At 43.4% G+C, this 22,758-nt stretch overlaps 2 protein-coding genes across 5 annotated transcripts in view; one reads left to right on the plus strand and one right to left on the minus strand.

Annotated features, from left to right (window-relative positions):
- The window catches only part of LOC126002074 (UDP-glucuronosyltransferase 1A1-like), an 84,421-nt gene that overhangs the window by 5,193 nt on the left and 56,470 nt on the right, over positions 1-22,758 (minus strand). For 2 of the 4 annotated variants that reach the window (XM_049769312.1, XM_049769313.1), the window contains exon 2: positions 726-857. In XM_049769312.1, the coding sequence (XP_049625269.1) occupies positions 726-857 (132 nt within the window). Of the gene's footprint in view, positions 1-725; positions 858-3,969; positions 4,882-22,758 lie in introns of those variants that run through there. The other 2 variants (XM_049769314.1, XM_049769311.1) reach the window with 2 other exon arrangements.
- LOC126002090 (dnaJ homolog subfamily B member 6-like) lies at positions 12,018-12,766 on the plus strand. The gene is given in 2 exon segments (XM_049769331.1): positions 12,018-12,489; positions 12,491-12,766. Coding segments are annotated over 2 exon segments (747 nt in total). The 5' UTR covers position 12,018.

The raw sequence follows: 22,758 nt of genomic DNA on the forward strand, positions 1-22,758 counted from the left end.
GTAAAATACTGTTACAGCAGCCAGAACATCTTCTCTTCTGAATGAGCAGAGCCTTGTCAGAGGCTGGTGCTGAGGTGATGGGGAAGGCTTCTGGGGGCTGGTGGGATGCTGTGAATGTGTGAAAGCTTATGAAGCTGTACATGAAGGGTATCAATGCTTTTCTGCAGGCCCAGACAGCGTTAATTTAATAAGATGGCTACACAACTTTAAAACAAGTTATTTGAAAAATAAATCCACCATCTTCCTGCTGAAGGACAAAAGCGATTTGATTGGCTTTATTTATGAACATTATATTCCTTACTAAACGTCTATGTCTTTTAGAGTAAATGAGATCTCTCTGTGAGGTGAAATGGGGTACCACTGAATAGCCTTAGTGAAATTATTCAGAGAACTTGGGGACAAGTGCTGTGGCAGGGGGAAAGAGTTTTGCTTAAAATCCAATCATGGAAGTCATTCTGACCCCCATGCTGGGGTTAGAACCTTCATACAGATAGTAGGAAGCATCTAAGGTTTTCTTTTTTTTTTTTTTTTTTTTTGGTTTTTGGGCCACACCCGTTTGATGCTCAGGGGTTACTCCTGGCTATGTGCTCAGAAATCGCCCCTGGCTTGGGGGGACCATATGGGATGCCGGGGGATCGAACCTCGGTCCTTCCTTGGCTAGCGCTTGCAAGGCAGACACCTTACCTCCAGCGCCACCTACCTGGCCCCATCTAAGGTTTTCTTACCGTTTGAGGTATCGTGCCCAAGGCCTCAGCAATTTCCCTGGCTTTCTTCTCTGGAATCTCAGAGACCATGGAGCCCATGGAGAAGACCACAACCCCATGCTCCCCAGAAGCATTGACGTAGCCCTCAAATTCCTAGACAAAAAGAGAAATTCTCAGTAATTTTTTTCTTGTATTCTTTGGGGACCACATATCTTACACTACAAGAAAGATCTCTCTAAGAATATGATTAAACCTTGGGGAGGTACACACAGATTAGTACTTTTTGTTTATTAGAGATGCAAAATATTGGCATCATATTTCCTCTCTCATTTATCTTCATGTAAAAATGCAACAGAAACAATTACAGAACAGTAATGTGAGCTTTGGAAAGAGGGGAACTGGATCCCCAGGAAGGTAACTTACCCCAAGGCAATAATCTTAGTTTAGCCTGATCTGACCTCAACCTTCCAAGCAATGCACCCATGATTTTGAACACACACACACACACACACACATATAACTTTACACTTACCTGAACATACATATGTACCCATGTGGACAAACATACATACCTATATTAACATACCTATATTTATTCCAGCACACATACACCTGCTTAGATAGACACATTCATGTATGCGTACATCTGAGTATATATATATATATATATATATATATATATATACCTGTGCATACGTACCAGCACACATATATATCTAAACACACATCTGCCTGTGCGCACACAGACCTCACACACATGCCCACACATACACACACATTAGCAATTTTATCTGGAAGAAATAGAACAAGGCATAAGTTAGACACTCTGCCCTTGATTGTAAATGACCAGTATCTAGTTAACATCAAGGAGACCAAGTGATTCCAAACAATGCCCAACTATGCTGTGTGAAATAATGAGAATTGCACAGAATCAAAAGATATTCCCTGGCACATTCTGAACTGTGCTGGACTAACCAGAACTTTGCTCTCTAAAAATGGGACCTATGTGATTCTAGCCAGAGCACTGCTTACATAATTTGCAGATACTTCTACCAAGCTCCTGAATTGGAGCATGACTAGGAAGTATCACCACCTTCCAAGGGCCAAGCCCCACATTTCGACCTTCCCACAGTCCCAAAACACTCTGAGTCCTCACTCTCCCCTTCCCTCCCTGCCCTACCAGTGCTGGCATTGGCAGAACACCCAACCTGGGTCTCCCCAACAAGATTCCTTCCTAGGATGCATGCACACTGATATTTTCCAAAGCACTCTTTATATTGTTTCCTTGGAATGGCCAAGATCCAGTTCCAAGCCACGTGCATAGAATCTGGTCTTCAAGAAATCAAAGCGCTCATGATTTTGAGAGCACACGCACATATAACTTCAAACTCACCTGCACACACATATATGCCCATGTGGCCAAACACACCTAAATAAATACCAATATTTATGCCTGCACACATACACCTGCTCAGATAGGCCATCAGGAGACAAGAAGAGAGGCAGAAAAAAGAAATGTATTCACAAGAAACGTGCAGGAAGAAGGCATGTCCTCCAAATGCCACCTTATTAGCATGGTCACAGAAATGGGATTTGCAGGGAATAGGGTTGGTTGCAGAAAAGGGTTGATAGCAGGCCAGTGGGTGCCAGAGTGAATAATGTATTTCCTCCTAGGCTGGTGCCAAGAGCAAAGGCCACCTTATCTGAAACCTAAGTCAGAGATTTGTGTGTAAGAGATCAGCCATAGGAAGACTCCCTTTATGCATGAACTGCTGAAGCCCAATGTCACATCCTATATATCCTCTGACATAAACAGTTCAACTTGTGACTGAAATCAAATAATATGAGCAGCTAAATCCTAACAGGTATGATCTAAGTACAGGTCTGAAAACTCTGTGTCTTTTCTGTTAAAAGGGGTTTGGTCCCACACTTAGCCTGCCACCAGAAAACCCAGAAGCTCCATCTACAGTCACCATCTTCCCAGCATAAAAACAGCCTGGCTTCTCCACCAAGCTTCAAAAGAAAAATAATGACCACCAATACTTCCCAGGTAGACAAGTCCAGGCTGATCCCGCTGTGGCCTTTTCAGAAAGCAGAGGTGGGGCTTATTCCTTTTTCTACATGAATTCTGAACAGCCTAATGCCACCTCCTATATCCTCTAAAGGAAGCGACCCAGTTCTATGAATTAATGTTATCAAAATTCCAAGACATCAAATTGGTCTTAGATATATAAATACTGAACTTCACAGCTTATGGGAAAGTTATATAGCAATCTGCCAGCCTCAGTGAGTCTGAACAGTGCTCGATTAGCACCAACCAAATCCTTAAACACTGATTTTAGTAACACCATGGAGAGAGAACAACCATATCAGATTGACCTTTATGGATCTTAGTTTTGATAATTTCATTTTTTTTAAATTGTATTGTATTTGTATTATCCTGGCTGCTGAACTGTTCTTGGAGGACATGGTGGGGAGGATTTAGACTGGTGCTTTCCAGACAAGACTGAAGTAACAGGGAGCTCACCCTGAGTGAAGGCCTCAGAGACCAGGATGAACTGGGTCAAGAGAAATCAAGCTCTATATTACTAAGTGATGCATCCACATTTTATCCTACCAGTCTAAGATAAGGATAGGATGATCTCCTTTTTCTCTATCATTTTTTTATAACACGATGATTTACCAAGTGGTTCATAATACAATTGTTTCAGGCATTAAATGTTCCAACACCAATCCCACCACCAGTGTGACTCTCTCCAATCTCCCACATATCACCATAGCCTGCCTTCATACAGGCCCAAACAAATTTACTTCATGTTTGTTACAACACAAAGGGAAAGGGAATGATCAAAACTTAGATCAATATAGGTCCTCCCCTTGTTTGGCAAAATATCCTTCAGTCCAACTTCATAGACCCTGGATTGGCCAATGAGTGAAGCAGGTGCCAGTAAAAATAACCATTTAATTACACCACTGCATGCCCTGCCTCTCACCGCATGAAGTCAAACCTGTTCTTCAGAGCTTTGGCTGAGAGTGGGGGATTTTAAATTTCAGATTGGAATCTCAAGTGTCTGTTGACAATGTGGAGTCTCCAGAGATGATACCAAAGACCCTTGTAAATCACAGCTCAGACTCGGAAGCCTAAGAAGACAGGAATAAATTTGAGAGGGGCACTCCAGCACTCTCAAGACTGATACCCATCTGTGCGCAGTGCTTCAGAAACAAGGCAAGAAAAGCACCTCCCACAACACACACGTATACACACCTGAGAAAGTGGTTTTTGGTTAGCACAGTTGATCCCACCTACAAAGACCATGTTGGGCATGATGGGCCTGGGGTAAGAGTTGACAAAATCACTTCTAAGAATCCAGACAGAGGCATTGCTCATGAGGTCCTGGACAGTGATTGTTCTCTGCAAAAATTCAGAGGCCAGTTGGGCATAAGGGGAATAAACCACATCGCACAGAAAACTCTCTGAGCCGGCAATGAGCATGTTTTTCACCCGCTCCAGGAAGGTCATGTGATCTGAGTTCATAGAAAAAGACCTGGGCACATAGGAAGGGGTCTTGGGGCACTGAGTACCTTGAAAATCCAGGCTGCAGGGCATATCATTTGAGAAGAACACGGTGGGGAGCACCAGGTACTGAGCCACAATGGGGCCACAGGGAAGGAAAGGGTCTGCGATCATGAGGTCAAAATTGCTGGCCACCAGGGACCTCATGAGCTCCTTGTTGTACAATAAATTGGAGCAGAAAGACAGAAAAACGGCAGAGTTCTCTTTGACATCCTTGTATCCTTCCACCACTCGCTGCAGCAAAGGCTTGTTTTCGAACACTCTTTGTCCAAGTCTGTTTAAAATCTTTTTCATGTTCTCTCTTCCCATCTGTACTGGGTACTTCTTCCATGTATAAAAGGGTGATTCTTTAATATGCAGGAAGGAGTCAGGTGCTACGACCACTATTTCATGTCCTCTCTGCTGTAGTTGTTGGATGACCCCAAGCATGGTCAGCCAGTGGCTACCATCCACTGGAATCATAAGCAGCTTCCCACCCTGGGTGGCCATGGGGCTCAGCACACACAACAACAGGCCCAGGAGGATGGGACGAGGAAGTTGAGACCCTTCAGCCATTCTGGTCCTGCCTTTGCTCTGAAGGCCTGTGTCTGCTTCTCTTCCTTATGCAATTAGATCCCATCTAAAACAAGTTAATGTTTGATGTGTTCTGTGGGCTGGGCAGATAAAGATAGCAGGGAGTGTACTATTTTTTTTTTTTTTTTGCCATAGTCAACGATGCTCTTGGCTCACAGGGATCACTCCTGATGGGACTCATGTGACTATATGGGGTGTTGGGAAATGAACCTTGATCGACCTTGTACAAAGCAATTCTCCTACCCATACTATTGCTAAAGTCCCAGAAAGTTTCCTTTTAGAGATGAAAAGGACAAAATTTGATGATTTCTTCTTTCTTTATTTATTTATTCATTTTTTGGTCTGGGGCCAAATTGGTCCGTGATGGAACTCTGGCATCCCTCATGGAAAGCCTGTGCTCAGCCCTTTAAACTATCTTCCTGATAGTTCTCTCTGACCAGCCTCCTTACTCTACTTCTTAGAAGTAAAACACTATTAAACTGCTTGAGATTCTGTATCAATCATATATATCATCTATTTATATAATAAATATTCATATAATATTTATATAGTTAAATATTATATTATATTAATAACATATATTTATATATTTATTTATATAATATTTGTATCATCTATTTATATCATCATCTATCTGTATCATCTATCATCTACCTGCCATTTTCTTGAGTGAAAACAGCAGACCTTTAGTCCTTATGAATACTTTAGTTTAATCTCTCCAAGAACCAAAAGATAACCTGAGAAGGGAAAGATCAAGTCCTGTCCAATTAGAGTTAGAAAATAGATACCACAGATAATACATGCTTGCCAAGCTCAGTTCAATGCCTGGCACTGCATATACCAACTACACCAGGGAACAATCATGAATGCAGAGACAGGAACAGACCTCCAGCCCCCCAGCACCACCATATGTGGCCCAAAATCTTAAAAAGACATAAAAAGTTGAAAATGCACCTTTCAGAAAGAAAAGAACAAAGCCTGACCTCACTCTCTGACTCACAGAAACCTTTCAAAAATGTTCTGGTATGCATATCACTCAAAATTCGGCTGACCATTGCGCATCATTTTTTCCATTCATTCATCTATCAACTATTTCTGGATCTCAGAACAGTGCTAGGCTAGAGCATCTACAACATGACACACATACACACACACACACACACACACACACACACACACACACACACACACACACAATGAGGTATATCTTCCTTCTCCAGGTCAAATTCCTTCCAGAGAAATGGTCTGTTAGACTAAGATACTGATGAGGAAAAATTTCTTAAATGTTTTTAGGTCTTATATATATATTATAAACTTCCCTTTTTTAAAGACTGCCCCCATTTTAGAATTCTAGCTTGCAAACAAAAACCCCTGCCAGAAGTGCAGAGAGCCTCAGAAACAAAGAGGCCTCAGACAGTTAGAAAAAGGCTTCAGACAGTTGTCTCAAGTTAAGATAAGCAAGTTCTGGTCTCACAGCTCCCAAGGACAGCAAGCCTGGGAGATGAAGACTTGGGCATGTGGGATCAAAGCCCGTTTATACTTACTATTATGTTATAGCTGCCACTTTAAGTAAGTTTTAAGTTTTATAGGATATATATGTATATCAATAAGTTAAGTTAGCCGTTAAGTCTTGTATTATTGCTAATAATTATAAGCCTAGAGTAATTTCAGCAGTACCAACCAGAGGGGGCTCTCGGTGCCAGAAAGCCCAACTCCCATGTTTCTGAGGCTGACGTATGTGCCAGTCTGTGCCAAGGAATCTAACAACTAGCTACATTTGAACCTTGGGTTTTAGTGATCCCCTTTCTTCTCTGTAACTAACAATGCCAGGTTGTTCCCATCCTGGCCCACTGTGATAAGCTGACACCTGCAATATGTAACACTGGGGTTGATAAGTTTTAATGATCATCTCTTTGTTCATTGAATGTGTTTTCTTTCTTCTTACTAAGTTATGATGTAAAAATGCACAAACTGCGCCTGCGCCTGTAAGAAATGATGACACTGTTCCTTTAAGAAATTATCTATATAAACCTTTCTCAAACAAAGCTTGAGGTCTTTGCTTTGGGATCTGTCCCAGGGCACTGACCCTGGATCCAGAATAAAATCTTACCTGTGCTCTTTTATGGTCTTTAAGTCAATCCTTGGAACTCTCGGGGCGCCCTGAGGATAGGGATTTTTCCCAGACCCTAACAATACAAGTTTGCAAACAGTTGAGCAGATGTGGGAAAAAAAAAAAAAAAAGATCATGGTCTCTCACTTGTTTTATTTAAACCCCAAATTCTTGCAGAATTTGAGAGAAGCATTTCCATGCTCCATGATTCAAGTGCAGCAAAGTTAAGGGGTGAGCATGTCAGCTGGTCTGCAAAACAATTCTTTTCCTCTCGTCTGTAGTTGTAAAAAGACAAGAAGGTTGTTCTAGAACCGTCCTGTAAAGGCAGATACAGGGTTTCCAACATCCGAACATCGGGGTCCTATATTTACTACATAGCTGAACTGAGACTTAGGATGGCTTGTTAGAGCTTAGAAAAATCTACATTTGGGCCTGGAGAGATAGCACAGCGGTGTTTGCCTTGCAAGCAGCCGATCCAGAACCTAAGGTGGTTGGTTCGAATCCCAGTGTCCCATATGGTCCCCTGTGCCTGCCAGGAGCTATTTCTGAGCAAAATATAAAAATGTTGGCATTCCAATTGGAACTGTGTTATAGAACCAGTAAAAAGGTTTCCATTGTTTTACAAGAAAGAACAAGCAGAAACTCACACATTTCCATCTCCCTTTGTATGGTTCCTACTTTCAAACATCCAGAAAAATCTAGTCCCTTCATGCTCCATTTTTAGGAGGACGTGAACAAAATTATCTTGTTTATTCTGAGACTTTTTGTTTTCCCCTAAGCCCTCTTCCTCTTAGTCTCAAAACCCATCTTCTATTTGTTTTTGTTTTTCAAGGAGACAAAAGCTTCCTTTTCCCTGTATAATATTTCCTTAAGAAAAGAAAGACCCAGGGAGTTCCTGCCTCATTGCTCTCTCTACACTGCAATAATGACTTTTCCTTCCTGCACTGGTAACAGTGTTAAGGCACTGAGAAGTGAGCCCAAATTTAGCTTTAGGAGTTGTTGAATAGAAATGGTCCTTTGAAGATAAGAAAACCCAAATGTTCATGAACCTGTATAGCTCATTTTTTCCTTTGTAGGTATTCCACTGCTGTCCTATTCAATCCCAGGATGAAATCAGAACTTTTTCTGATTTTCATTTGTATGTGATTTTCATCACATACAAGACTGGACCCTCCTCGAACATACATGGTCCCATAGGATGGGCATAAAGAAAAGACTTACTTTGGTTGGTGACTCTGTGTGTGTGTGTGTGTGTGTGTGTGTGTGTGTGTGTGTGTGTGTGTTTTGGGGGGCTACAGTCAGGGATTACTCCTGGCTCTGTGCTCAGGGATCGGAGGTCCATATGAAGTGTATTGTACTATTGCTGTAGCCCAGACATGGCTCACTTTAAAGCATGCAGTTCACTCAGTTTCAGTCCGAGGCATTTTAAAGCTATATGTCCTGTGAGCTAAGTTCACAGGGAACCTCTGCTTCTGGCACTTTTTTACTCCTCTCCCTACCACTGTGCTCCCCATTGGCCTTTGGAAGTTCCTACCTATTCTATGAGATATTTTTTGGTCAACAGCTTCTGAAGGCCAAGAATAAAATTTTGAGTCCTCAGCCTTGCCTAACCTCACCCAGACTTTCACCTCTCACTCTCCTGCCCTTTTCTCTATTGCCGTACTGGATCGCCTGATGTTCCCCAAACATGTTTTGAATTTCCATGTTGTTTATTCACATTGAACTCTACTCCTAGTTAGCACACCCTACAACTTTTATTGTGTCCTTCCTAGGTGCCAAGATCAAGTTTCTCTGTAGTCACAAAGCTTGGTTTGGAAAGAACTGGCCTTTCAGATGTCCTGTCCTTTATGATGAAATGTGATCATTCACTGATTATTTTCCTCTTAAAATAAGGTAATATCGGTTGTGATAACAACAAAGTGTAGAGATGTTTAAGAATCATGGCCAGGACCCGAGAGTGCCAGGTTTGCAGGGAGGAAGTGAAGGGAACCAATAGGCAGTTGGTTAAAACTACAGAACATCAGTGAAGAGTACTCCTAGCACATGGGTGGTGCTACGAGAGGGAACAGCCTACACTAAACCATAACTGTCAGTAAACAAATAATAGGGAATTATTGGGGATAAGGGAAGGAACATTCGATCTGAGTTGATATCAGGATGATGGGGGCAGGGGTACTTTGGATGGTGGTGATGATCAGTAACTTTGCACATAAATACTGGAAACTTGAAAGCTATTGTAACCTTATGGCCTAAACTATACAAAAAATATTCTGAAGGACCAAAGCAATAGTACAAAGGAACCAAATGTTAGGGCCCTTGCCTTGCACAGGGCCAACCTGAGTTCAATCCCAGGCACCACATATGGTCAACCAAGCCCACCAGGAGTGACCCTGAAATAGATGATAGATAGATATGTAGATATATCTATATATCTCTTTTAAAGTATCATGACAGCAGTTTGAGGGAAATAATCACTGCACTTCGTTTAGCCACAGCGCTTAAACATGGCCATCAACTTTCACCAGTTTCTATATATTAGAATAGGGACTTATCAAGCTATGGACCAGAGAACCCTGGGAACCCCAAGAACTTTGTCAGATAATTTTGCTCTCAGATCTAGTCTATAGTAGAGGGTTGTCAACTTTTCCACTGCTGTTCTCTCCTAATGGGACAGCATGGAGTTTCTTGACAGAGTAACAATTTAAACAGAGATATGAAAATCCATTTTTCTTCTATTAGGCCTGAAATTTGGAGCGGATTAAATGATGTCTCTCCACTACATTTGGGGGTGGCTTGGTTGTTTCTGGTGTTGCTTGTTTTGTTTTAGGGCTACACTAGTCTTCAGAGATTACTCCAAGCTCTGCGCTCTTAGGGATTACTCCTAGAAGTACTTGGGAGTTTATTAGGTGGTGCTGCAAACCAAAACCCAAGTCTGCTGCATGCAAGGTAAATGCTTTATTATCTCTTCAGTTCTTATTTTTAAAATATATTTTTCACGACATGATTTGTGTGTTTTCAAAAGAACTGGGATTCTTTTCGTTGCTTTTTTTTTTTTTTTTTTGGAAGGGTGTGGTTTGGGGGCCACACATCTAGCACTGCTCAGGATACTCCTGGCTCTACACTCAGGAATTACTCCTGTCAGTTCTCAGGGGACCCTATGGGATGCAGTAAATCAAAGTTGACTTACCTTCGTGCAAGGCAAGCAGCACCTGACCTATCTTTCCAGCCCCAGCATTTATTTTTAAATATTTTCATTTTAGTGGAATAAGTAGATAGATAGAACCCACCTAAAGAAAAACTAAACCAAAGACCAGAACTGCTGACCTAGACCAAAGTTCTGCTTCCTTCCAATCAGGCCCAGACTAAAGTCACATCCACACACAGGATTTAAAAATCTTCCTCAGAACCAGATGCAGCCCAGTGGTGTGATATAGCCCAGCCTATAGGTGTGATGTCAGGCTGGTCTGATCCCTGGGATCATCACTCATGCTCATCTGGACGCACCATTGCTTCGTGCTCCTTTGTGCCATCTCTAGCACAATGGAGCCAACTGTGGATCTAACCATGTGAACACCACCACCACGAGTGAGGTCCCAAGTATGCAAGAGGCACATTATCACACCAACAATAAAGTACAAAATAAAAATACATAGATAAACAAACTCATGCATGAATAAGTGTAACAATTGGCTAAGGCCTCTGGATTCAGTCCCTACACTCTACTCTTCTACCCAAGAGACAAAAAAATATAGGCAGTGGGAGGAGCTGAAGAGTGAGGGCCCAGAGCAGTCAAGCTGGGCCTCGCCTGCCAGCCAACAGAGCAAATTCATCCCACTCTCCCACACTGCTCTGGGGCTGGGCTCGGCCAATGAGGGCCTACACCCAAACAGGACCAATAAGAGGGCGAGCTGAGGCGCAAGAACAGAACAGACCAATGAGCGAGCTAGATCCTAAGAACAGTCCCGCCCACTGAGGGACGAACAGCAGCATCACATGGGTAGCAGGGACCAATGAGCACACTGCATCGCGAGAGCAGCCCAGTCCAATGAGTGAGCAAGCTTATGTCACATGGGTGCTCCGAACCAATGAGTGGGCGAGCTTGTGTCACATGGGCAGCCTGGACCAATGAGAGGCGAGCTGCGTCACAAGGGCCGTTTGATCCAGCGTGGGCACTGGAGCCTGCCACAGCCGCTCCCCAGGGTCCACCACACCACAGCCGCATCCTTGCCAGGCCCGTAGGGAGGCGAGGCCTACAGGCTGTGCCGGGCCTTCGGACATGGACTACTACCAAGTGCTGGGCACAATGGAACCAATTATGGAACTAACAATGTGAACACCACCACCATGAGTGAGGTCCCAAGTGTGCAAGAGCCACATTATCACACCAACAATAAAGTACAAAATAAAAATAAAAATACATAGATAAACAAACTCATGAATGAATAAGTGAAATAATTGGCTAAGGCCTCTGGATTCAGTCCCTACACTCTCCTCTTCTACCCAAGAGACAAAAAAATATAGGCAGTGGGAGGAGCTGAAGAGTGAGGGCCCAGAGCAGTCAAGCTGGGCCTCGCCTGCCAGCCAACAGAGTAAATTCATCCCACTCTCCCACACTGCTCTGGGGCTGGGCTCGGCCAATGAGGGCCTACACCTAAACAGGACCAATAAGAGGGCGAGCTGAGGCGCAAGAACAGAACAGACCAATGAGCGAGCTAGATCCTAAGAACAGTCCCGCCCACTGAGGGACGAACAGCAGCATCACATGTGTAGCAGGGACCAATGAGCACACTGTATTGCGAGAGCAGCCCAGACCAATGAGTGAGCAAGCTTGTGTCACATGGGCGCTCCGAACCAATGAGTGGGCGAGCTTGTGTCACATGGCAGCCTGGACCAATGAGAGGCCAGCTGCGTCACAAGGGCAGTTTGATCCAGCGTGGGCACTTGAGCCCGCCACAGCCGCGCCCCAGGGTCCGCCACACCGCAGCCGCACACCGCAGCCGCACCCTTGCCAGGCCCGTAGCGAGGCGAGGCCTACGGGCTGTGCCGGGCCTTCGGACATGGTGGACTACTACCAAGTGCTGGGCGTGCCGCGCCAGGCCTCGTCGGAGGCCATCAAGAAGGCCTACCGGAAGTTGGCGCTCAGGTGGCACCCGGACAAGAACCCGGAGAACAAAGAGGAGGCCGAGAGGCGATTCAAGCAGGTGGCGCAGGCCTACGAGGTGCTGTCGGATGTCAAGAAGCGGGATGTGTACAACCGCTACGGTGATGCGGGCCTTGGGGGCGGCGGTGGCTCGGGCCATGGCCAAGGCGGCACCGGAAGTGCCGGCGGCGGAAGTGCCGGTGGCAGCGGCCATTTTCAGGACCCCTTCCAGCACGTCTTCACCTTCCGAGACCCCGTCGAGGTCTTCAGGGAGTTCTTCGGGGACCACGACCCGTTTCTCTTGGACTTCTTCGGAGACCCTTTCGAGAGCCTCGGCCACCGCAGGAGCCGCAGGCCCACCTCGCTCTTCTCCACCTTCGGCGACATCCCCAATTTGGGGGGGCCCCTTCTCGGGCTTCTCCTCCTTCGGGGCCCCGGGCAGCGGGGGCCTCTCGGCTTTCTCCATGTCCAGCAGCGGAGGAGGCAGCGGCCTGAACCACTTCAAGTCCGTGTCCACGTCCACCGAGATGATCAACGGCAAGAAGATCACCACCCGGAGAACCGTGGAGAACGGGCAGGAGAAGGTGGAAGTGGAAGAAGACGGCCGGTTGAAGTCGCTGCTCATCAACGGCAAAGAGCAACTGCTGCGCATCGACGCCAGATAACCAACCAACCAACCAACCCACCCACCCCGGGCACCACCCTGCTCTGTTGGTGATGGATGAAGAATTGGCAGGAGGGTTTCTTGTTTTCTTTTATTGTTTTTCTTTTTCTCTTTCTCTATCTCTGTATCAGAAGATTTGCAAGTGAACTCTACTTTCAGAGAAATTTATAAACAGTTCATGCCAAATCCCACCCACCCACCCATACCCACCCACGGTCACTGTGGGATCCATGGCCCAGAAGCGCTTCCCTCCGTGGTTGCAACTGTTGTAATTGTCTGTCATGCACGTTGCTTTTTATTAAACATGATCCTGACTGAGGCAGGCTGTCGTGATTTAATTCCGCCTGCTGTAGGGATGTGAAAAAGCCCCCCCCCCCAAGGCACCTAGGTATTGGTTGGGCTTTGCCTTCCTTTTTGAAATGTGAGCCAGGGTTATTTGTTCCAAAGTTGGGGTTTCTTTTCTTTTTGTTAATTTTTTTTTTGCTGTCTTATTCAAAGGTAAGACTAATAACCAAAGGGTTCAAGGTGCCAAGCCTTCTTGAGCCATAACCCCCATCATTAAGTTTTCATTCATTTAAACAAATTGCTAGTATTCAAAATAAAATATATTAAGGAAAAAAAACAAGATAAAGATCTTTTTTCCACTGCCCCCTAAATGGTGATTGCTGAATGTTAGCTTAGGCTTTTTATTTTTATTGACTTTGTTTGTTTTGTTTTGTGGCCACACCCGGTGGCACTCGGGTTATTTCTGGCCCTGTGCTCAGAAATCGCTCCTGGCAGGTATGGGTGACCATATGGGATGCCAGGATTTGAACCAACGTCGGTACTGGGTCCACTGTTTGCAAGGCAAACACTCAACCACTGTGCTATCTCTCTGGCCCAACTTAGGCTTTTTAGAGGCAGGGCAGCTTGGCAAGTATGTGTTCATTTGATTGCTTGCAGTAATCAACACAAACTTGGTGGCTTGCAGAACAAGGCACACATAGGCTTTTTAAAGATCCAGAAATGAATCCAAAATGGAAGAGTCATCAAACTGAAATTTGTGGTTGGGATAGTGTCACCAATAACTAGGCAAAAAGTCTGAGTTTCTTATAATTATCATGGTAGGTAGTAGCTTTAAGACTGGATCCAGTAATAGTAAGGGGTAAGGAAGAGAGGAATGATTGAAAGGTGCAACTTGGATTACTGGAGCCGTTTTGGTTCTATAATTCTTGATGGAAGGAAATGTAGAAATATCCCCTTACTCCATACAGTTGTTCTTTATAAAGTAAGGATAAAGGTCAGGATTTACTTAGAAGGTTTATTAGGTACACATGCCAAAGTAGATAATATGGCCAGAGAGACTCTCATAGGGCCTGATTGCCTAAGATGAGGATTCCGTTGCATAAGTTGCTAGCCCCCGTAGTCATCAAGGAAAAGGTTTGTATAGGTGTGAAACCCTGGAGGTACTGGAGACCAGCCCACACCCAAGAGATACAGGGGCCTTCAGGGTTATACCTGGAATGAAAAAATGGAAAAGGCCAAACTGTAAAGGTACCCTGATCTTGATTCTTCACAGAAGGGGTGTATGGCCTGCGCATGCACAGGGTCCCCTTGGGTCCTGTAAATCCAATCCTGTGGAATGGTATGCATCTCTCACAGCAAAAATGATTCTTCCATACAGGGCACAAGAGCCATGGCACATGGTTCCTTGGACCTACTTGTGGTAACACTATATGAGCCCATGTCAGAATAAAGTACAGAGTGGTAGTAGAGCAGGTAGGACAGCCTTGTATGTGGTAGACCTAGTTGTCTTTGGCACCTCATATGATCCCCCAGAACCCCACCAGGATTGATTCCTTAGTACTACCAGATGTGGCAGAAATGTAATAAACCACCACAAAAGTATATTTCTTTGCCTAGAAAGGGAACTCACACCAATAAAATATTTTAGTAGTTGGGGAAATGAGAAGTGAAAAAGAGATGCTAGGAGTTTTTAAATGGCAGGAAGGAGAGAGCCGTTATTTAAACCTGCAGATAGAAGGGTGTGAAAAGGGCAGTGGGAAAAAGCAGGCTTGTCGCGAGCACGAAATCCAGCAGCCTGATTAGCTTTCATCAGGAAGGCAACTTGCACCAGGCCAGTGGCCCCATGATTAGAGTGCTCCACTTTGTTCTGTGGCTGCCTGTTTTTTCTAGTCAGTAAGCCCCAGCACATTGCATTAAAAACATTACCAAAGTCAAAGATTTTTGGTTTGGTTTGATTTGATTTTGGGGTCACACCCAGCAGCGCTTATGAGTTCCCCCTGGCTCTATGCTCATAAATTGATCCTGGCAGGCTTGGGGGACCATTTGGGATGCCAGCATTTGAACCACCATCCTTAAGCATGCAAGGCAAACGCCTTACCTCCGTGCTATCTCTCTGGCCCCAAGGTCACAATGGGAAAGCTACACAGGACACTACCTATTTAGTGAACAAAGGGGGGTAGTTCTGAAAATATAACTAGTATCAGTCATCTGTATAGCCTTTCTGATAAGACTTAACAGAGGATATGGTAATGATGTTCAAGGAATTCATACAAACCATGGAAAGGACAACCAATAAGATTCAGAGGATATGAAAGTTGAAATGAGAAAACTTTAAACGGAAATGACAAATGAAAAATTTGGAGGCAAAATGAAAATCTCACTGGAAGGCCTCACCAGTAAGGTAACAACTGCTGAGGACAGAATCAGTGAGCTGCATAGCACCTTCAAGCAACAGAATAAGTTTGAAAAGAGCCTTAAAGCAAACAGAAGATGGAAAAATATTTAAAATAAGGGAACAGACAACACTGGAACTCTGGGATAAATTTAACAGAAATAACATTAGAATCATTGGGGGGGGTCCCATCTCACCAGAGAAAAATACCTCCCCATGAAGAATCAACAGTTGACATCATTGCTGAGAAGTTCCCAGAGCCAAAGAGTGCATACACCCACATTCTGGATGCCTGAAGAGTACCAGCAAAAGGAGAATCAAACAAAAGCATATCCTAATATCCCCAAGGCATATCCTAATCATAATGATGAAAACCATAGATAGAGATAGACTACTGAAAGCAACAAGAGCAATAGGAAATAACATAAGGAATCACCCTTAAGATTTACAGAAGACTTATCACAAACAACCTTCCAAGTCCAAAGGCAGTGGTGGGATATAGTGAAAATAGTCAATGAAATGAATGCCTCCCTGACAATATTTAACCCAGCCACACTTTCATTCATGTTTGAAGAAAGAATACACAGCTTCAGATAAACAACAGCTCAGAAACTTTACTGACTCAAAACGAAACTCAAGGGACTACTGTAGGGTGAGACAAACCCCACAAACACGCCAAAATTCTACAAAAATATAACAAAATCCCATGATAATAATCTCTCAATGTCAATGGACTAGCACACCAATCAAGAGACAGAGTGACAAGATAAATCAGAAAATTGACATTTTTCTGCTTGCAAGAAACACACTGGAATAGACAGAGCAAATACAGGCTCAAAGTCAAAGTTGGAAGACAAATCCTTAAAAAAAAAAAAACTTTAAAAAGTCTGGGGTGGCCATACTAATATCAGACGACATAGACTTTAGGCTTAAAAAGGTTATAAGAGACATAGAGGGTCATTTCTTAATAAGGTATATGCACATCAGAAAGAGATCACACTCCTAAACATATATGTACCCAATGAAGGGACAGCAAAATATTTGAAACAACTGCTAATAGATCTAAAGAAAAACAGCAATAATAACACAATAGTAGTTGGAGACTTCAACACAACTCTGGCTAAAAGTCAACAAGGAAATACTGGCTTTGAACGAAGAAATGGAAAAGAAGTTGTGTGTGTGTGTCTATGTGAAATGGAAAAGAAGGTGTGTGTGTGTTTAGAAAGAGAAGTGTGTGTGTGTGAAATGGAAGAGAAGGTGTGTGTGTTTATCCCCCAATAGAAAAGAATTAAAAAGCTTACCACAAAGAATGGTGAGTTCAAAAAACTCACCTCTATACTCTATTTCAGTTCGAGAAATAATTAAACTATCATGACAATGATAGAGGCATAGAATGCCTACCTTGAAAACAGGAAGGGGGTGGGGGAGGAAGAAAATGAGGGACATTGGTGGTGGGAAGGTTGCACTGGTGAAGGGGGATATTCTTTTTTATAAGTGAAACCCAACTACAAACATGTTTGTAATCATGGTGCTTAAATAAAGATATTATTTAAAAGAAATGGAGAAATAATGTTAACACCTGGATCTTAAATAGCTCACTACTGAACAACCTGTGGATCTAAGAGTAAATCTAAAGGGACCGGAGTGGTGGCGCAAGCAGTAAGGCATCTGTCTTGCCTGCGCTTGCCTAGAACAGACCTAGGTTCTATCCCCCGGTGTCTCATATGGCCTCCAAGCCAGGAGCAATTTCTGAGCACGTAGCCAGGAGTAGCCCCTGAGATTGAACAGTGGCCCAAAAACCAAAAAAAAAAAAAAAAATTTCCTGGAAACAAATGAGAATGAAGACATGAATTATCAGTTTATGGGATACAACAAAGGTGGTATTAAGAGAAAAGTTTATAGCTTTGCAATCATTCATCAGGAAGGAAGGAAGGGTCTACATAAATAACTTAATGGTATAGTTAAAAAATTGGAAAATGGCCAACAAAATGAGAAAAAAGCAGGTAGGAGGAAAGAAATGATAAAAAACAGACCAGAAATTAATGAACCATATACCCAAGAAACAATCTAAAAGATCAATGAAAGCAAGAGTTGGTTCTTTGAAAAAAAGTAAACAAGATTGATAAACAAGATAGATAAATAAGCAAGACTCACAAATAAAAAGAGAGAACCTTAATAACCAAATCAGGAATGAAAGGGGTATATCACTACAGATACTATAGAAATTCAAATATTGGAATATAGAAATTCAAAAGGTAAAGATTATTTTGAGAAGCTATGTGCTTTGAAACAAGAGAACCTGGAAGAAATGGATACATTTTTGGTCTCCTATAACCTCCCAAGTTTGAAACAAGATAATCTGGAATACCTCAATAGACCTATCTCTATTCAGGCAATTGGAATAGTAATCAAAAGGCTTCCCCCAAAATAAAAGGCCAGGTCCAGATAGATTCACTAGTGAATTATTTCAAACCTTTAAAGAGGGGGCCAGAGAGATAGCACAGCAGTAGGGTGTTTGCCTTGCATGCGACCAACCCAGGACAGACCTAGGTTGGATTCCTGGCATCCCATATGGTCCTCCCAGCCTTCCAGAGTGATTCTGAGTGAAGAGCCAGGAGTAACCCCTGAGCGCCACCAGATATGGCCCAAAAAACAAGCAAAAAAAAAAAAAAAACTTTAAAGAGAACCTACTGCCAATCCTTTTCAGGCTCTTCCAGAAAAGACTCTCAGTTTCTATGAAGCTAACATCACTCTGATACATACCAAAAGTAGAAATAGACACCACTAATAAAAATAATTATAGGCCAATATTCTTAATGAACACAGATGCAAAGATCATTCACAAAATACTAGCAAATAAAATTCAACAGTTCATCAAGGTCATATAACATGGCCAAGTAGAATTCATTCCAGAGATGAAAGGATGGATTAACATACAAACATCAATCAGTATAATACACTATTGTTGAATTGCTGATTCCTACACTACTCAGTATTCATTCTCCACACCAGGGAGTGATCTGGTGTCAGATTACTGCATCTCTCCCTTCTTAATATTCATTCTCCGTCCTAGGGTGTGGTCTGGTTCTTGCTAATGAAAAGCCTGGGTCTTCGGAAGACAGTGCATTCATTCTCTGGTCTTCCTTCATTAACGTTCTAAACTTCCTGTTTCTTAGGAGCAGAAGGCTTTTGTGTTGAAATTCCTGAACCCATTTTTACCCCCTTTCACTGTGTAGATTATTTACAATGTCAATGTTTACTTCTAGTCACAAAACAATCCAGTCCCAGGTTCTGAGGATTGATTCTCACACTATATCAATAAAAGAAAAAATAAAGACCACATGATCATAGAAATAGATGTGAAAAAGCATTTGACAAGGTTCAGCACCCATTCATGGTAAAAACTCTTAACGAGCTGGAAGGGATAGTGCAGCGGTTCAGGCATTTGCCTTGCAAGTGGCTGACCTAGGACCAACCGTGGTTCGAATCCCAGCATCCCATACGGTCCGCCGTGTCTGCCAGGGGCAATTTCTGAGCGCACAACCAGGAGCACCCCTGAGCACCACCAGATATGACCCAAAAAGCATTTAAAAAAAAAAAACTCTCAACAAGATGGGAATTGAAGGAACCTTCCTCAATATAGTCAACGCCGTTTATCACAAGCCTGTAGCAAACATCATACTGAATGGGGAAAAACTAAAGACTTTCCTCTAAGATTTGGCACAAGACAAAGTTGCCCATTCTTGCCAACAATAAATGAACAAAGGATTCAGAATAAATATTTCTCCAAAGGGAGTGAGAAGCACAAGCAAAGATATTCTATAACAGATATCTTTGGAGAAATACAAATAAAAGCTACAAGATATCCCCTCAAATCCTTTAGAGGGCCAGCTAGATTCCCCCCTAACCAAGAAAAGAGGACTGAAAAGAAAAATTCACATAGTAGAGACATGCCTAGCATGGGTGAGAGCCATATTACATCCCCAGTACCAGATTCACTGAGCACTGTCCCTAAAGCCCAGGGACCAGAGTACTAGAAGCACTGAGCCCTTCGAGTCTGCCATATATTTAACAAAAAAAAAAAGAAAAAACTACCAGAAAACTGAACAGAAATTATAATCCTATGCATTGTTAGTGAGAACAAAATATTATTCAATTACAGTGTGTTGCAAGTCAGCCCCTGAAGAGGTTGACTAATGGAGAGATTGAAAATGAGGTCTTTCCCCTTTAGCTTGAAGCACGTGTCTGCCACCCTGTCTAGCCGACAGTTCTGAGGTGAAACGGCAGGTAAACAGCTCGCAAACAGTTAGGCTTGTGGAAATATTAGCTTTATTCGGTGGACAAGACTGAAGTCCAAAGACTCAGCATAAGTTCCAGCCAAAAGCTTCTCGCCTTCCACAGACCCTTGTTTTTATCCCCCAGAATCAGGTACCACCCAATGGTGGAAGCAGAATCAGGTACCAGCCTAGGGTGGGGGCAGAATGCCAGGTCACACCCTAGGGTAGGGCACAATCACCGATCAGGGTAGGGTCAGTAACATAACAATCCCCTAAAATATTTACATACACAACAACAGTGGAGCAGAACCATCATAGAATACAAATGCTATACAAATTAAAAGAGAAAATGTTTTTTTAAAGGAAAAAGAAAACTGGGAGAAGACTGAGTCTCTGAAGAGTCTCTCCCTCCCTTTGATTAATGGGAGACAAGATTTTCTTCACCCTTGTCTTCTCTACCTTCTCATAAATAACTAGATTCTCCCTCCATACCACTCCCCACTACCACCACCACCACCAATAAATTTCCTTTAAGTTGTTAGACCCAAGACCAAAATTCCTTAACATGAGAAATTTAGCAGGTCTGAGGCTATTTGCTAGCTCCCTTCCATTTATGGCACCACACAAGCAAACACCCTGCTGACAATCAGGATCAGCTCACAGGTCCATTTCTGTGCTCTTCACGGGGAAGAAAAGTGCATCACCATGAAAAGTACGTGACATCTTCATTTGGCTGTCTTACTCCACACTTGGCCGGAACTCCTCTCCATGACTAGTATCAAACCATGTCACTAGAAACTCATGAACTACAGCTCTCAATAGAGACTATGAGAGGGAGAATGGAAGATAGTAATGTTTAGGGAGTTTGATAGCTCAGCAATAACTTAGAAGTGAACCAAGTTGTTTTTTTTTTGGGGGGGTGCACACCCGGTGGCTCTCTACTTAGAAATCACTCATGATATTCACAGCTAACCATATGGGATGCCAGGATTTGAACCTCCGTCAGTCCTAGGTAGATGACTTACAAGTCAAAAGCCCTACTGCTGTGCTATGTCTCTGGCCTCAAAAGTGAATAAACATTTAAAAAGATGACATTTATTGGATTGAGGCGCCAATACAGACCTGAGATAAGGGCTTCTGATCAGCACAGTTGATACCCCCAATGAAGAACATGTTGGGCATGATGGGCCTGGGATAGTCTACCACAAAATCTTCTTTCAACAGCCACACAGATCCCCCACTAAGAATTTCCTCCAGCGACATCTCCTTTTGCAGAAGTTCAGAGGCCATGGTTGCATAAGGCTGATAGCACATGCTGCAGTAGAAACTAAAGGTCCATGAGTAGAAAATGTTCTGGACTCTCTGCAGGAATGTCATATGGTCTGAACTCTCTGAGAGTATCTTCGGAATGTAGGATAAAGTGTTTGGGCACTGGGTCCCCTTGAAAGATAAGTCACAAGCGAAGTCCCGCATGAAAAATACAGTAGGAATAGAAAGGTACTTAGCCACAATGGCACTACATGGATAAATAGGATCTGCCAAGATCACATCAAAGGAACTGGTCTTCAGGGATGCCAGCAAGTCCTTTTTATTCAGTAGCTCCTTGCAAGAGCTCACAAACATCTGACATACTTTTTTTGAAAGCTCTAGAAGTTTCCAAGATACCACTAAAAAAGATTTTTCTTCAATAAAAGTGTGTCTTTGATCTACGAGGTAGTGCTTTAATTCTTCCCGAGTAAAGGGAACAGCATAGGATTTCAGGGTGAAAAAATCTTCAGTCTTGAAGAACAAGTTTGCCTCCGGAACCAGAACTACTATTTCATGGCCTCTGTTGTGGAGCTCTTGGACCGTCTTACGCATACCGATCCAGGGACTGCCTTCCATGGGGATCACCAGCACCTTCCCACCCTCCACCAACAGCCCAATGCTCAGGAGGGCCATGAGTCCCCAGAGCCACATCAGGAATCCCCGGAATCTTTCAGGCATCTCGGTGAGGACCTAACCTGTAGCTGTTCAATGAGCAGAGGCTTCTGTAAAGGTCGCCTTGAACATAACATCTGTCATTGGAAAGCTGTCATTGGAAAGCAGAAGGACCTCCTCTATTAATCATTACAAGATTAGTTAGCACCTCCCTCTTCACTCCCATTCTGAGTAACCCCATCCATATGTAGATGGGAAGAATCACCCCTCACTACAATGTTTTTCAGGAGCATCTTAGATTATTCTCATGTCTTTTATTCAATTCCCAAAGTCTGGCTGCTGGGGGGAGGTGTCTTATGAGACTCTAGTTCTCTATTAAGCCCATTGTGTGTGGCAGGAAGGTTAGAGAGATGATACATGAGTGTAGCTAGTCAGCCCCTGAAGAGGTTGACTGATGGTGGGATGGAGAATGAGGCCTTTTTCTTCCAGCTCGGAGCACGCGTCTGCCACCCTGTCTAGCCCACGGTTCTGAGGTGAAACGGCGGTTCTGAGGTGAAACGGCGGGTAAACAGCTCGCAGACAGTCAGGCTCGTGGAAATATTTGCTTTATTCGGATGGACAAAACAGAAGTCCAAAGACTCAGATTCAGTTCCAGCCAGCCAAAATCCCTGGCCTTCCACAGACCTCTGTTTTTATACTCCAGAGTCAGGTACCACCCAATGGTGGGATCAGATACCAACCAATGGTGAAAGCAGAATCAGGTCCTACCCTAGGGTGGGGGCAGAATGCCAGGTCACACCCTAGGGTAGGACACAATCACCAATCAGTTTAGGGTGAGTAACATAGTAATCCCCCAAAATATTTACATACACAACACATGGGTTTAGGTACTTGCCTTGCGCATAGCTACCACTGATTCAATTCACGATGCTACTGAGCACCTCTAAAAATCACTTCTAAGAACAAAGTCAGGACTTAGTACATGTGAATATCTATACTCATATTTTCTTTGTACTGTCCAGACCCCAATCCAAAGACCTGAGCAAATTGGCCAACTAATTCTTTGGAAGGACCTATAGTGCAAAACTCAATGAAGTAAACATGAGGTCACCTCTTCTC

This window comes from Suncus etruscus, chromosome 2 (genome assembly GCF_024139225.1).
Source record: "Suncus etruscus isolate mSunEtr1 chromosome 2, mSunEtr1.pri.cur, whole genome shotgun sequence".
Classification (NCBI taxonomy): domain Eukaryota; kingdom Metazoa; phylum Chordata; class Mammalia; order Eulipotyphla; family Soricidae; genus Suncus; species Suncus etruscus.